Raw genomic sequence first — 14,973 nt, forward strand, 5'->3', positions numbered from 1 at the left:
AGAGAGCTACGACCCAAGCGTGCACTGCATAGTCACCACTGACTCTGGATTTACTATATACGTAGCAATCAAAGCCGAGTTCACACATTTTATACTCACCTTTGAAAAGTTAATGAGTCTTTGAAGTCTCTACAGAAAACAGTCAATTCTCTCAACTTAATCTAAACCTAGTTAGCGTTCCCTCTGGCTCCAGGCCATATGGAGGTCTTTTATAAACAAGAAAAATAATGATAATGTTTGGTTGAGCGCAGGCAGCCAGTCAGCCCAGCACTCTCACTCCAGAGACCCAATTAATACAACTGTAAACCAATGCTGCTCTTCATAGGCAACAACAGCCAGAGCTATGTGTGTGTGAGAGAGAGAGAGAGAGAGGGAGAGAGCCGGAGAAAGAGAGATGGAGAAAGATGTGAGTATCACAGGGTGAAGACGTGATGGAATACAGCATCCCAACCATGGCTGCCCTCCCTGAGCACTGATCGATAATTGTAGACAGAAATCATCTTCAGATCACTGGCCAACCAACCAATCATGACCAAAAACATAACTGCCATAAATGTCATGTTTGTCCTGCATTTCAAAGGCATCCAGGCCAAGTACAGTTGTTGAGAACAGAGGAGGTTATGTGAAGACCAGTTCAACAGCATGCAAACACCTGTAAAATGTAACTGAAGTCATGTCTGATACAACACAATAATAAACATTTTTTAGATTAAATGTTCTTTTAGAATGAAAAATTGAATGTATTTTAAGGCTTTGTTTGTACAAAAACACACATTTGAAGAGTTAAAAGCAAACGATTAGGCAAATCCATTCGCCATAAATTAAAATTATCATAAGTGACCCCCTGATGCTAACGTTGTGGTTTCATATAAACACATTTCTCTTTTAAATTACTCAACGCTGGTAACTTCCAATTAACTGAACACCTGCCACAGTAACTGACAGCCAAGACAGGAAACCTCAGCTAACCACTGGCCAATAATTCATAAGAAAAAAATCATTTAAATGCAGCCGAACTTCAAGACAGCTAAACCTGACTGCGAAGTTCTTGGACGGACGGCTGTCGCTCGCATTGCAAACTTGTGCAACTCAAACGCAAAAAAGGGGGCAAAGATTTTCGAAACCAAGTTTTTTTTTTTTTTTCACGCTTTCTAATTTTTTTTCCTTTTTGTTCCTACCTTTTCCACCGAGCGCGCAGGAGTGGCCCCAGATAAGCCAAAACAGCAGAAATGGGACCCCGAGTGTGTGCATGTTTGTCGAGCCGTGAAGGAGATGTCTCTGCGTCCTGTCCTCTTCCAAATATCCTCGCTCACCTCCCGAGCGCGTGGATGTTCTCAGCTGGCCGGCCTCGAGACAGATAGTCGGCAGGTCGAGAGACAGTCAGTGTTAATGTAAGCAAAGAGGGAGAGAGAGGCTGGCGTTTAAATAGCGTCAACGCACCAACACTTCCGGGAGTTCCTTTTCAAAATAAAATAAAGCAACCGACTGTAAAGGTTGAAGCATTTCAAATACTACTACAGCATTGTAATTACATGGAGTAGAAAATCTTTTTAGACAACATTTCCTTTATTGCACGGACCTAAAAATAGATTTGCAAAAATTTTGAAAAATTGCACGCTTTTATGTTGAAAAAAAAAACCCAGTTTGGCTTTTATTTGACAAACTTGACAAAAAAAAATGTTTCTCAGAGAGAAGGAGCAGAAGATGTGAAGGGAGGGATGCAGGGAGGATCTGTCTGAGAAGAGTGTCAATGTGTTAGTATTTTAGTGTCAAGACGGGGTGAGGATTGATAATGAAACCCCTGGAGCAATCTGCCAGTGACTAATGCAATGTAAATGTAACATCATGTTTGATCACAGGCTCACTGGAGTGTCAGTTGCCACACCTTGCTGCTGACCATTTAAGTGTTTAGATTAGTGAGCAACCACGAGCATCTTTGAGTGAGGTCATTAGCAGTTACCCTCCCTTAATCATCTCAGTTATCTTAGATATGCTACATCTGGGAAATGTATGTTAATTAAGAAGTAAAGTGCATTTTCTTAGAGCTATAATCGAATGAAGCAGCTGCCACAGTGAGATGTTTTTCCAGCTGTATCCTCCTAACAAGAGCCTCTGAAGAGCACAGCTATACTCCCCCTCACAGATTTGAGTCTTTCACTTTCCACCCCGTGGCAGAATCACTGGTTTTCTGCAAGGACCACATGTTCTTCAATTACCCCCCCCCACACACACACATATTCCTGCTTCCTCTTCTGCTGGGTGTGGGTGTGTGTTCTGGGGATTAGAGGGAGCAAGAGAGAGAAGGGCAGACCTCAGGAGAGTTAAGAGGATAACAAAGACAGAAAACACACACATACAAGTTCAAGAAGGGCCACATTTACATGCACATGCAATTACTTACACACACATGCTCCTGACTGGCTGTTTCCATGGCTAATGGGAGCTAAGTCACACCGGAGCAGTGACAAGGGGGAAGACGGTGTGCAGGCTGTCTTTCTAATTGCAGTGAAGCCATCAGGTCAGCAATTATTTAGTATAGGGAATGGGAGAAAATCACTGTGGCATCACTAAAAGACTGCTTCTTGTGTTATTGACAAATACTCATTTTAATCTTAATGTTTCACACAAAGTAGGTTGGATTAATTTGGTCCTCTTTTTTCCTGTTTATGAGCAGTCATGGCATAATCTAGCAGTGATAAACTGTTCAATAGTTTATCAACAGTTTATCACTGCTAGATTATTCGTGTAACTGAAAGAAAACAGTTGTTTCATTCATTAGGGGACTGGATTCTCACTGCGATAACTTAATTTTTACCTCAAACAGCAATAAATATAAGATCAGTGATAACTTCCATCCATTTGTGTGAACATGAACACATCTGAAAGCCTCCTTTGTTGGTTTTAACTGACACACACTGCTCCCTATATGAAACTGGTGCAGTTGTCCCCACAGGAAAGGGCTTGCTCTATTTTTATAGTGATATATAACAATGGCTCGCTAAATGCCATGTCACTTCTTTGAAAGCTTACATTCTTTTAAAGTTATTCTCGTACCTCCGCTGCAAAGCAGAGTTATTGGAAAAGGGATTTGTGGCCATTTTTGTAATCAGTTGCAGGTTGCTCTACAGACAGTCAGTTAGTGTTGTACAGTGCTCTCCCCTTTCATCTGACAAGCAGTTTACAACAATAGAATGAAAGGTTACCTGGAGCTCATAGGTGTTTGATGCTGCATTGCTGTAAAGGTCAGCTTCTAATTGTAATGCCGTCATTGCCCACAGATGCAGCAGCACTGAGCTTTGCCGAGCGCAAAAAAAGTAACACTGCTCTTTAATGTGCATCTAATAAATGAAAAGGCACCGTTATTACGTTTAATTACAAAGACTTGTCAACAACTTGTACGTACTTCAGTACCACGGAGAGCTCCGTCGCTGTAACCTTCATCCACCAGGGGTCGCACTTCAGCCAGGTTTTATCTGCGGAACCTTCAAACAAGCGCCTCTCCAAAGGCGGGCAGGGGGGGAGTGGTATCAGTGTGACACACTCGCCAAATGTCAACAATGTGAAAAGAAGGTAATGAAACGAACTATCGCTACTGCCTTTAATCACTGTGTGGATTGTATCACGCCTGCTTGACTGTGCTGTTATTCTGTTTTAACTGATTAATCGCGTTACGCCTGGTTTATTAGTCCGCTAAGCTAGCGACTGTTAGCTGCCTGCTCAATGTCAAGGTGGACTGTCACAGCTTCCTCAAATGTTGATGGTGTTTTAACTTACTTCGTTAACTTCATTACGTTACAGTCTATGACACATACGTTATTCTGCCTTAATAACATCATTAGAAACTTAGATTTAAAAAAGGGCGTATTTTGCCTTGCCAGTAGATGTGAATTGTAGAGTATTCACAGAAAAACACACTTTAGGGTTGGAGTGAGCGTGTGAGATCCTGCTTGCATAGCTTTATTTAAAGTTGATATTGTAGAAATGCGTGCAAGTGTACTAACTGTGAAAATGAATTTGCCAGATTACCTAGAAGAGTCTGATTACTCTGTCAGAGTGAGGCAGGGTGTAGTAAGTGTCCACATCCAAACTAAAAGCTTTCTGCAAAGAGGAAGTTGTGTTTCAAAAGCTTCTTTTTCTTTCAACATAGTGAGCAGGTAATTTGAAAGCGCTTCCTGAAGAAGACTTCCTGTTCAGAATCTTACTGTTGTTGTTCATACCCAAAATTACAATTACTAGTTAAATACATCGATTTATATGGTGCACGTTTAACTAAACGTATCTAAACAAGCTAAACAATCCCTGACATGTCTTAATATAAGCGCAGTAAGGAGAGAACATTTAGAAGAATTGAACATGATTTAGTGAAATAGAGAAATTATTTTGTTTCGCCATTAATTTGCAATTAGAATCAGGTGACCCAGCATGGCAGAAAGTAATCCTAGCAGGACAGGATTTAGGACATACCGGATGTGTAGATGCTGGTTGTGGTGAAGATGAGGATGAAGGCTTGGCTGAGTGTCTGAGTGAGTCTGAGTGACTTGGGTGAGGAGGAGGAGGGAGGAGGTAGGTCACGTGGAAGTGATGTAAAGAATAGAAGAACAGCCGAGCACCTAGGAAAGCAGGCAGATGAGTGATTACGGAGCTCATTGCACAGGCTGTACTGTAGTTATAAAATATAAAGTTTATATTATTTTACAGAAGAAAATGTTTGTTTTTTAAACCATGGACACACTGTTTTAAAAACAGGCATTTGTATAGTAGATAGTGGAAAAATAAAACACAGGACGTGCCTCAACCTCCTGTGTTTGCATTTTGTATCCCCTACTGCCTCATTTGGCGTCCTCATTGGTGCCCTCCTGGGTACACACAGACCACAGAAGAGGAGAGTGAGAAGAACAGATGAAGCTAAGACTTTTCTTGGAAGTGAGGGACTGGCTGATAAGTGACGTTGAGCATTTCTGGTTACCTGTGTTTAGCGAGTTTCCATGGAGAGGAATTTTTCTTCTATGTCCCTGCTTGGATACGCAGCTCCTGAGACCGTACTACCTCAGGAGGATTCATCCAGACTCTGCTGCTGTTTGGCTTTTTCTGGTTTGCACTGAACTGGAGATTGTTATTCATGGATTTATTTGGATTACTGTAATTCATTGTTCACTTGTACTCAAGTCACACTGTTGCTGAACAGCTGTACTGTATCCCATTAAATTCAGAGTATATTTTAAGATTCTGGTTCTGACTTTTAGAGCTCTTCCTGGACAAGCACCAGCTCACATCAGTAAACATTTGCACCCATTCATCCCCAGTGGGTCCCTGAGGTCATGTGATTAGGGCCTACTTGTTGTGCATCATACAAGGCTGAAAACTAAATGAGATGGAGATTTTGCTACAGTGGCCCCCTAGACAATGGAAATCTTTCCCTCTGACCTGATCTATGGACTCAGTGATCACCTTCAAGAAACTACTAAAAACGCATCTTTTTAGACTTGCTTTTTTATTTTTATGTATTTTTTGACCTTTGATCTTTGTCTCAAAAGATGATACAGATAATACATTTTACTGACTTGCTTACTAAAAGTAAAAAAAAATCCACACTCTGCTTCACATCTTCCAAAGCCGTCCTGTGAACAGCTGCTGGAGGCTTTGGCCACCGGGCCTTATGTTTGAAATCTCTGGGCTCAGGAAATCTGCGATTCTAAATTAGGTGTAGATGTGAATGTGAGCGTATCCCTGAAACAAACTGGAAGCCTGTCGAGGCTCCAACCCAACCCTGAATTGGGTAAGCAAAAAAAAAAAACACCAAAAAAAACGGATTTTAGTGTTATCACTGACGGTGCGTTTTTGTGTAGGCACAGATAGTAGAGTGGTGCATACCTTTGTGGTATCAGGCAAGCCCAAAATCCAGAAGGATTGCTATTTGCTTCTATGCTGCCAACAACTGTGGCCAGAGGCATTTTGTTGTCTTTGTACATTCATCCTACTCATGTAAGCGCTTCAAACACTCAATCAAGGATAGAGTCATTACTCTTTTCATTGTCAAAGGTTGAGTTCAGTATGACCTCATAAAAACATTTTTTGACCTTTACTTAAGAATTAATTTCCTAATTATGAGCAATTTCACACAGATGCCTATTAGAATGAAATCCCAAACGAATAATATTTTAGATCTAAATGTTGAGATAAACTACTCACTGAACTTTGGTCAAGAAAGTTAATTTAAAGTGAAATAAATGTTGGCTGGATTCCTGGCAGAGTGAGTGGTGAGTTGGCTGAGCAGTGGCTGGTGTTAATTTCCCTTTGGGCTCTTTACACACACAAACATGGACAGTAAAACAAAACTGCACTGTAGCTGTTTACTTCGTCCAGTGCTCAGCCTCAGAAAAACACCGCATCCTTTATTCTTTTCAGTGTTTCTGGAAGTGGATTTGGTGTCCCAATGATAAATTGTTAGAAGATCGGAACCTGAGTTTATTTTTTTCTTCTCTGGGGTTAGACTGTGCTCATCTGTGTGTGTGTGTTAATCTCTTTTTATATTACATGCAGAGGTTTCCAGAAGAGGACTGTTTCTCATTGCTGTCTTCCTTGAGTCTCGTCATCTTCTGTCCCATCACGTGACTCTGGCTAATACTCTGTTTCACTTTCCTCTAAGGTTCTTTGACTGCGGTGTGAGAGGTTAAACAAAGATGGCCGCCCGCCGTGTCCCACTAGTCTTGTTAGCCTGCGGCTCGTTTAATCCAATCACCAACCAGCACATGAGGCTGTTCGAGCTGGCCAGAGACCACATGCACAGCACAGGTCAGATACAGACAACGCTACGTCCCCGTATCATTTGTGTATCGCTGTATCGTTTGACTTTAAAGAAAACCAGCCTCTGTAAGATCTCCTCCATAAAGCCCACTGATTAATAGACTTTGTAGTAACAACTAATCAAGCAATGAGTAATAGTTATCCAGCCTCTCTGATGGACTTTCAAAGTTTTTCTTTGGACACTGACTGCTTTTTCACTCACTCAGTCCAGTCCCTGTACCTGCCCAATTTCAGAGGAATGTTTTTTGATTGTTAAACCTCTTCACCCAAGAGCCACCCACTCACGTGTCTTTAGGTACGTTGTTAATAGCCTGTTGCAAAACAGATCATTTGTTTTCATTTTCTTAACTGATTCTACAAAAAATACCAAATGTAACTGTTAGACAGACCTAAAATACTATGTTTGCAACAAGGTGGTTCCCAAAAGAGCAAGTAGCTGTAAAGTTGGCATATAGTGTGTATGGTGTCCTTAAGAAATATGAGGAAATATGAGGAAACTGGACAAGTGGAGGCCAGACCCAGACATGTCAGGCCTAAAAACTACAGCAGATGAACAGTATCTGAAAATCGTGTCCTTAAGGAATAAGTATAGCAGGACCTGAGAGATGCACCTGACCCTTCAGTTGATCCATCTACTGTTCGTGATGAAGCCCCATCAGAAATGGTCTCAGCGGAAGGGTGACTGTCAAAAAGTAAAAATTGATGGAATTATGAACATCTGGATAGCGTCTAATTGGCGACTGCTTTGTTTCTTTTTCCCAAAAATCACTGGCAAATCAGTAAAAGCATACCTGCATAGAGAAACACATTGGAACACTATCAGTCATGGATTGGCCTCCCCAGAGCCATTACTGAAGCAGTGTGGGATCATCTAGACAGAAAACAGAGCAAAAGTCAGTCAGAATCCAAAGAATAGCTCATAGTTCTTCGGGAAACCTGGAGAACTATTCCTGAAGACTTCTTAAAGAAATTACAAAGAAACCTGCCTAAGAGAGTTCAGGCTGTGTTGAAGAATAAAAGTGTTCATACCAAACATTGACTCTGAAGCTCATCAGACTTGTACCAACTGTTTGTGCCGTATATGCTGCATTTCCATGTATATTCTATGGATTTCAATAAATCCCTGAAACTATTTCCTAGCAAAATATAAAGGAATGAGGGGTGGCTCGAGACTTTTGCACGGTACTATATATGTGATGTATTACAACCCAAGTATGCCACTTTTCAGAGCTCTTTAGACTAGCTCATTGTTTATCACTTGTGGCCTTTAAATCTACTGTTTGATTGAGTGTCGCCCTGTCATTTGTCTTGTTCCTTGCCGCGGTGGCAACCAATCCCTGATAAAACTCCCTACGACCTTTCTAGAGCTAAAGAGCAGACATGCAAACTTTAAGACTAGCTGGAGAAGAGAGAGCTGAATACCTATGTCAAGTTGCCATAAACACAACTCCAAACGAATGCTAATGTTTCTCTGTGTCTGCCGCAAGCGAAATTAGGCTCTCTTTTTTTTTTTTCAGCAGGCAGTGGAGGTCTTTTGCCCCCTAGTGGCCGAAAAAAAATCAATTGCTGCATCTTTTAAGACCCCAGTACGAAGAATCCCATACAATCAATGCTAATATATGGCCGTCTCCGTGATTTGGAGGCTCTTGTGTGGAAAACGCTTAGTCACCCTAAGCTTTATGTTCTTATCTGCTCTGCCACACAATCCCAGCTTCAGCAGACACAGCCTCCTTATATAAATTCAGGACATTTACATCGTCAAGCTGCTCTGAACACAGTGCAGCATTTCAACGTGCAGGAACATTAATGCTCTTACAGTTTTCCCTTCAACCCCCTTACCTATAAGGCATCAGCTGACTAGCTTGAGGTTGACATTCAGAAATCACAGTAGATGTTTTTCCTCCTGTGTCTGATTGTTTCCAACTTTGTCAGCTAAATAAACACACCTTTTTCTAAAATTGATGACACAGTATGATTTGAGACACCTTGTCACGATCACCCACCTTTCTCACTCCGTTATAAAGAGATTAATTGTCTTATTTGTCCTCAAATGTGAGATCTGATGAACCATTAATTGTATCAACGCCACTATCTCTGTTATACATGACAGCTGCATTTCTTTTTCGCTGTCGTGACCCAGTTAAACTCTGTTAATCTTCTCTCCCCTCAGGCCAGTACCAAGTGGTGGGTGGCATTGTGTCCCCAGTGAGTGACAGCTATGGAAAGCAAGGCCTAGTACTGGCTAAGCATCGTGTTGCTATGGCAGAGCTGGCGCTTCAGAGCTCCAACTGGGTCACAGTTGATGAATGGGAGAGCCAGCAGCCAGACTGGACGGAGACAGTGGTCACTATGAGGTATAAACCATCTTTACTGCTGGAGATTAGTTTTAAAATAAAATTTTAAAAAAATCTTGCGATATTGTGCAAGAAAGTGAATGGTTGAAACAATTTTTCTTTTTCTTTCCTGTCACCCTTTATGAACACACCTCACAGACAATTACATGCACAGTCAGTAAGTCCCTGGCAATTCGATGGTTAATCAGAAACATTGAACTGGTTGAAACATTGTGTTGTGTATTTCCAGTCAAAAAATATATCTCCTGTCATCATAACTGCATTCTATAGCTAGAGAGTCTCATATCATGTCATATGTATGATGTTTTAATGTGCAAGAAGATAAGATCATCCTAGTCTTACCAGCAGAGTTTACAGGGATCCACTGTCTTTTGCTGCCCCTCTGTGAGCCCTTTATCATGCAAGCTTGTGCTGTTTATGTAAGAGTGCCACCAGGTTTCCTGCCTAATTTATGGTTTTAGTCTCTTGGGGGCTGCTAGACTAGACTGGATCCATATCAGGTCTGTTTTTTTTCATGGGGTGAAATTAGGACCACGGGCTGTTAAATTCATTGGCCAACTGGGAACGGTTTAGTGGCAAAAGGCTGCCTGAGCGATGAATATGTTTGAAGAGAGGTGCTGCACTGAGCGAAAGGATAGGAAAGAGGCCCCACTGTGTATTTGCTCGCTCACTAACGCATAAGTTAACTGGACAGAATTTTCATATTTATTTGACCCAAGAGATCCATCCATCCATCCATCCATCCGTTCTTTTCTGCTTATCCAATTTAGGATGGGGGAGGGTGGTGGTGGCGTTAGCCTACTGTAGGTGTGAGCAACTTCTTGACCAGGATTGAGGCTGGTCATCCAAACCAGTTTCATCTTATCTGATGGTGACAGTCCAGATCTTTTCCCAGACCTTGGCAAAGTGCTGTTCCACCTAAATAACTTGTACTTGGGTACAGTTGTTTGAACTGATGCTCTTGAATCTACATTTATGTAGAAATGACTCCTAGAGACCTTCTCAGCTTGTGTAAATCTACAAATCTCTTTCATCAATCTTCACTGAATTCATTGGAATTTCCAATTGTTCTGAGTATTGGTTAATCAAATTAGTAAATTAATTAGTTAATCAATAAATCCTATTATGTTTCCAACTAGAAACCAGTATTAGTCAATCGTGACGACCAACGAGAAGTTAATAGCCCTTGTCAAGCCAATAGACACTGCAAAGCCTTTATTAAATGTATGTATATATTTGAGCCTGTGTGTATAATTTTGACTTTTTGTAGACTAGAGAAAATTCAGACTTGTGGACCCAGTTCTTGTGTTTTTTAAAGTCATTAAAGATGTATGGTGTACAATCGTTCCACCCTGGTAAAAGAAAAGTTCAGAAGAATTATTAAAAGCTCCAAATTACCATGAAATTCATGCCCACAATGAGTGGATAGTAACTTCTGACCACAACTGACACTTATACGCACACGCCCAGTTGTGTCTCATTCTTGCTGTAAGCCATGTTTGCTGATCAAGCCATGAAGTGGGCTGTTGTTATGAGTCTGTGAGCAGGCCACGTCACACATTATTCAATGCACACACACACTTTTACATACAGAACAACTTTAAGAAGCTTTGAAAACAGTGAAGGTTTTCATCTCTTTTAAAGGCTTTTCTATAAGTCGTGGCTATTTTTCCTTTTTCTAATCACTTCAGTAAAGCTTTATTGACATGTTTAGACTGAACAGTGGATTACCTCAGCACATGCATGAACAGTAAGTTACTGCACAAAGCAGGAATGATGCACTGCACATGAATAAAACAACAGAAAAACTGAGGACAAAGAGGAAATGGTTGGATTCACAAACACAAATGAAAGAAAACTGCATGTATTACCACATAACTGTTTAAAAAACAAAGTATCAGTATCTTTTCTTTTTTTCCTTTGGTTGTCAGGTATCATTACGGACGTATTCTGAAGGAGTATGAGCGGAGCGTGGGAATGCACAACAACTTGAGTAAGAGTCTCTTATTGTTACAAACTTTGGATCAGCTCAGAAACTCTTGACTACAGAGTGTTATCAGGATTTTTAGAGGTATTTATATGATGTTTTTATTATAACAAAACATGCACATTTTAAAGACAGCCGCAGAAAATGAAATCTTGTCCCTTTATGGCTCCTCACTCTACAGTGAAAATAGCATGGCATGGCTTCCTAGGACTAGGAGAAAAAGCTGTTTTTATGGTCCAGCATGGCTGCCCAAATCAAGTATGTGGTACGACTCTTGTTTGTGCTGTTGTTGGTCAGTCAACCAGCTGCAGAGAAGAGCAGGTGCACAGTTGAGGTCTTGGAGGACTGCACAGGAGCGCATCTCAGATCTCTTCCCCCCTCTTTCCGACTGGAATCTTGTGTGTGGACTAATACATTTGTGGGACCATAAAACCAACATAACGTGTTCCCCGTAGGTTGAGCTTAGGTAGACTACTTTCAGGTCCAATACATTTGCATGGGTCACCTGGTGGGAGGCAGCCTGTTCTCCAGACAGTGAGGTCCCATTTGGACTAAGTGTTGTCACTCTCAGACAGACTGTCAAGCATTTGCATATAATTACCACGTAATTTAGTCTACATCAATGAGTACGACTTGTCTGCAACACTCTTCGCAATAGGGGACTCGACTTGACTGGTTGCCAGATGGTTGTATTGTGGTTATTTTCCTATGTCATTTTGCAGTTAAATTGCCATCGGGCAGCAACTGGGGAGGGGTTCAGATCGATTAAGTCCTTGCATGTGAGAAAGCTACTATTGCTCCTTCATTCAAGACTTTTCTAAATGAATTTGTGTTTAATTGGATTTTTTGTGTATGCAGATTGGTGATTTTTGGCAATTTATCACAGTTAACTGCCAAATTGTCAAAATAGATTGCATCTAATTGTGAACTTGGGCCCATCCAGTTACAAACGGATAGCAGTCTTATTGCTGTTTTATTGCCGTCTTGACGAACCAAAGTTGCTTTGAAAGATGGCAGTAGACTGTGAGTAGTTGCAGACCTGGTCCTCGTCTTCGGGGCAACCAAGATCACAAGTTCATAATAATAATAATAATAAGGGATTTCATTTATATAGCGCTTTTCGGGACCCCTCAAAGCGCTTTACAATACCACTATTCATTCACTCTCACATTCATACACTGGTGAAGGCAAGCTACAGTTGTAACCACAGCTGCCCTGGGACAAACTGACAGAAGCGAGGCTGCCATATTGCACCTAACTGCAATAAATCTGGTCATGCTGCATTCTCCCACTACTGTTTTCACTAGTGTTGCTGTAGTATTAATGATTCGTAGACTCTTCCACCGTCAGCTCAAAGTGAAACTTGTAGTATCTTTGAAGAGTGAAACATTCATGTCAGCCCTCTGCATCAGCTGGGCTTTGTGTTCTTCTGTTAAACATGAAGATGTTGAATTTTTTATTGTCAGTCTGTTAGTATGCTGACTTTGCTACTAGAAATGGTGATAGATAGATAGATAGATAGATAGATAGATAGATAGAGAGATCTTATAAATGAAAGCTAGCCAATTAGAATTCTTAGCCCATTTTCATGGATTAACTTTGATTTATAACGGTGCATTTACAGGGATGCCTTCTGGGGTTTACTGCTTTTGCACACCACATTATATAAAGATGACACATTTTGTGAGAAACAAAAAATAAAAATGAACACAGAAACTCGTGAAATCTAATAGAAAAAAAGCCTGCTGCTTCAGTCTCCTTTTTATTGCAGTTTATCAGGGTTATGCAAACCTTCTAAGTTTTTAATGTGAAAGCTGAATTCCTAGAATAATTAGTCTTGTTATAATTTTCTTAAGCCTCGAGTGATATGAATATCTAAGTTGTGTAATTTGTGGAACAAGTCCGTTTTAGTCATGTTGTGCATTTTATTTGCCCTGTCCAGGCGCAAAATGTTCACTTTCTTTTTCTTTGATATTCACATCACTGGTGCCTTCAATTTTTACATTTTGCTTCCTATTAGTGTGTGGACTCTTCGAGGAGGCAGTTCAGTAAAGTACTTTTTTTTCTTTTTTTAAGCTTGGTTGTGGACTACGCAGTTGGCAAGAACCCACTGAACTCTGTCCCTGTATTCAAAAAGAGGAGCACATGAGGATTGTGTCACTCTTTGCTGTTGTGATTGCTCAGAAAGAGGACTGGCATATCCAGCTGCAGGACAACATATTACCAATAGTGCTGGAAGATGATTAAAATTGTGTAGATGGATATAAAAACAATGAATTTGGAGGGGTTGAAATAGACCCTTGCATATTTTAAGCCATCTCTGGAGGGAAATTAAACTAAGTTTGTTATATTTGTCACACCGTGTTTTATCGTTGTTTTTGTTTTATCATAAAAACTGGTTAGAAAGTGTGTAAATAGTCATCTTCTCTGTTTTATTCTGCCACCCCACTCAGATCTCTCTCCCCAGCTGAAGCTTCTGTGTGGGGCAGATTTCCTAGACACCTTCAAGATCCCCGGCTTGTGGCGGGACGACCACGTCGAGGAGCTGGTCGGGCATTTTGGCCTCGTCTGCGTCAGTCGAGGGGAGCTGCAGCCCGAGCGGGCCGTGCACGAGTCGGACCTGCTGTCCCACCGCAGGCACAACATTTTCCACGTGAGGGAGTGGGTGAAGAACGAGACGAGCGCCACGGAGGTCCGCCGGGCACTGAGACGGGGTCTGAGTGTGAAGTACTTGCTTCCAGACTCTGTGTTAGAATATATTCACCGGCACAACCTTTACACTGAAGACAGCGAGATGAGAAATAAGAGCGCGGTGCTGAGGCCGCTCGTTAAGCAGGCACAAGAGCCGGTAAAGAGTCTAGACGACTGATGGAGCCCTCGAAGGGTGAATTCACTCACAGATGAGTGCTTCTCTGCAGGGAATGGAAGCTCTGTTGGCCTAAGTGTGTTTTCCAGGCATCACTTTAACTTATTTTCTTTTTTTTTAGTAAGAAGCATCCAAACATAGACATGGTGTTTTCAGAAGTGATGCAAATACTGAGCCACATCTTCATCCTACATTTTTTCCTAGAGATTTTTCACCATTCAGTGTTTTTACTCATTGGACTTGATGGCAGTTCTATTAATTCAAATAAAATATTTTTTGTATTCCCGCATGACTATTTTATTTTTCTATGCTTTTGTCGGCCCAAGTCCCACAAACACACACGCGACAAAAAAAGGCTGTAAAATGACTGCTGGGGTATTTATTTATTTAAAACATTTAAAAAGACTTTTATATTGAAGTCTTATTTCCCATCTATGTGCCAGATGTTTACACAGTTCACAAACATTTGTTGACATAGAGACAGATACACTCACTTTAACAAAGAAAGTCAAGACAATTCAATATGAAAAATTATTATTTTTTAAACGCAAGTTCAGACACAAAAGAAAAGAAATCATGAATAAAGTATGATGTGCTTCACATATCACAAGAATACACTTTGATTCACAGCTGTTCAGCTGCTCATTAATGTAAATATCTTATTAACCGATTACATGACAGCTACATGATGCATTTAGGCATGTAGAATAAGACGTATAAGAACATCTTCATTGATCCCAGAGGGAAATTCGCATGTCTGCGTTGGCTCGTCTGCTATTTGTATGAGAATTGAAAAGCCCGTTGGCTGTGGGTGCGAATGACTTTCTCTGTCTCTATATTTTACAATGAAGGGAGAGGAATCTTTTTTTTCCATAGAGATGTTGTAAAGTGGGCGATCAGAGTTGTTGAGAATGGCTTCTAAGATCTTTAGTGTGCATCTTTCCAACCATCTCAAGTGGCTC

The 14,973-nt window shown here is 40.9% G+C and overlaps 2 protein-coding genes across 2 annotated transcripts in view; one reads left to right on the forward strand and one right to left on the reverse strand.

Moving 5' to 3' along the window:
- The window catches only part of clstn2a (calsyntenin 2a), a 171,682-nt gene extending 170,302 nt beyond the window's left edge, over nt 1-1,380 (reverse strand). The window contains exon 1 of the mRNA XM_084911287.1: nt 1,179-1,380. Within this exon, the coding sequence (XP_084767413.1) occupies nt 1,179-1,251 (73 nt within the window). The 5' untranslated portion in view covers nt 1,252-1,380. The remainder of the gene's footprint in view (nt 1-1,178) is intronic.
- A 2,102-nt stretch (nt 1,381-3,482) lies between these two features.
- On the forward strand, nt 3,483-14,300 carry nmnat3 (nicotinamide nucleotide adenylyltransferase 3). The gene is made up of 5 exons (XM_084912574.1): nt 3,483-3,570; nt 6,647-6,792; nt 8,975-9,158; nt 11,090-11,151; nt 13,599-14,300. The coding sequence occupies exons 2-5, from the start codon at nt 6,681-6,683 to the stop codon at nt 14,012-14,014; spliced, it is 774 nt and encodes a 257-aa protein (XP_084768700.1). The 5' UTR covers nt 3,483-3,570; nt 6,647-6,680; the 3' UTR covers nt 14,015-14,300.
- The last annotated feature ends 673 nt before the right edge of the window (nt 14,301-14,973 follow it).

The sequence above is a fragment of the Perissodus microlepis genome, chromosome 18 (assembly GCF_051167445.1).
Source record: "Perissodus microlepis isolate ML-2025 ecotype Zambia chromosome 18, ASM5116744v1, whole genome shotgun sequence".
Lineage (NCBI taxonomy): Eukaryota > Metazoa > Chordata > Actinopteri > Cichliformes > Cichlidae > Perissodus > Perissodus microlepis.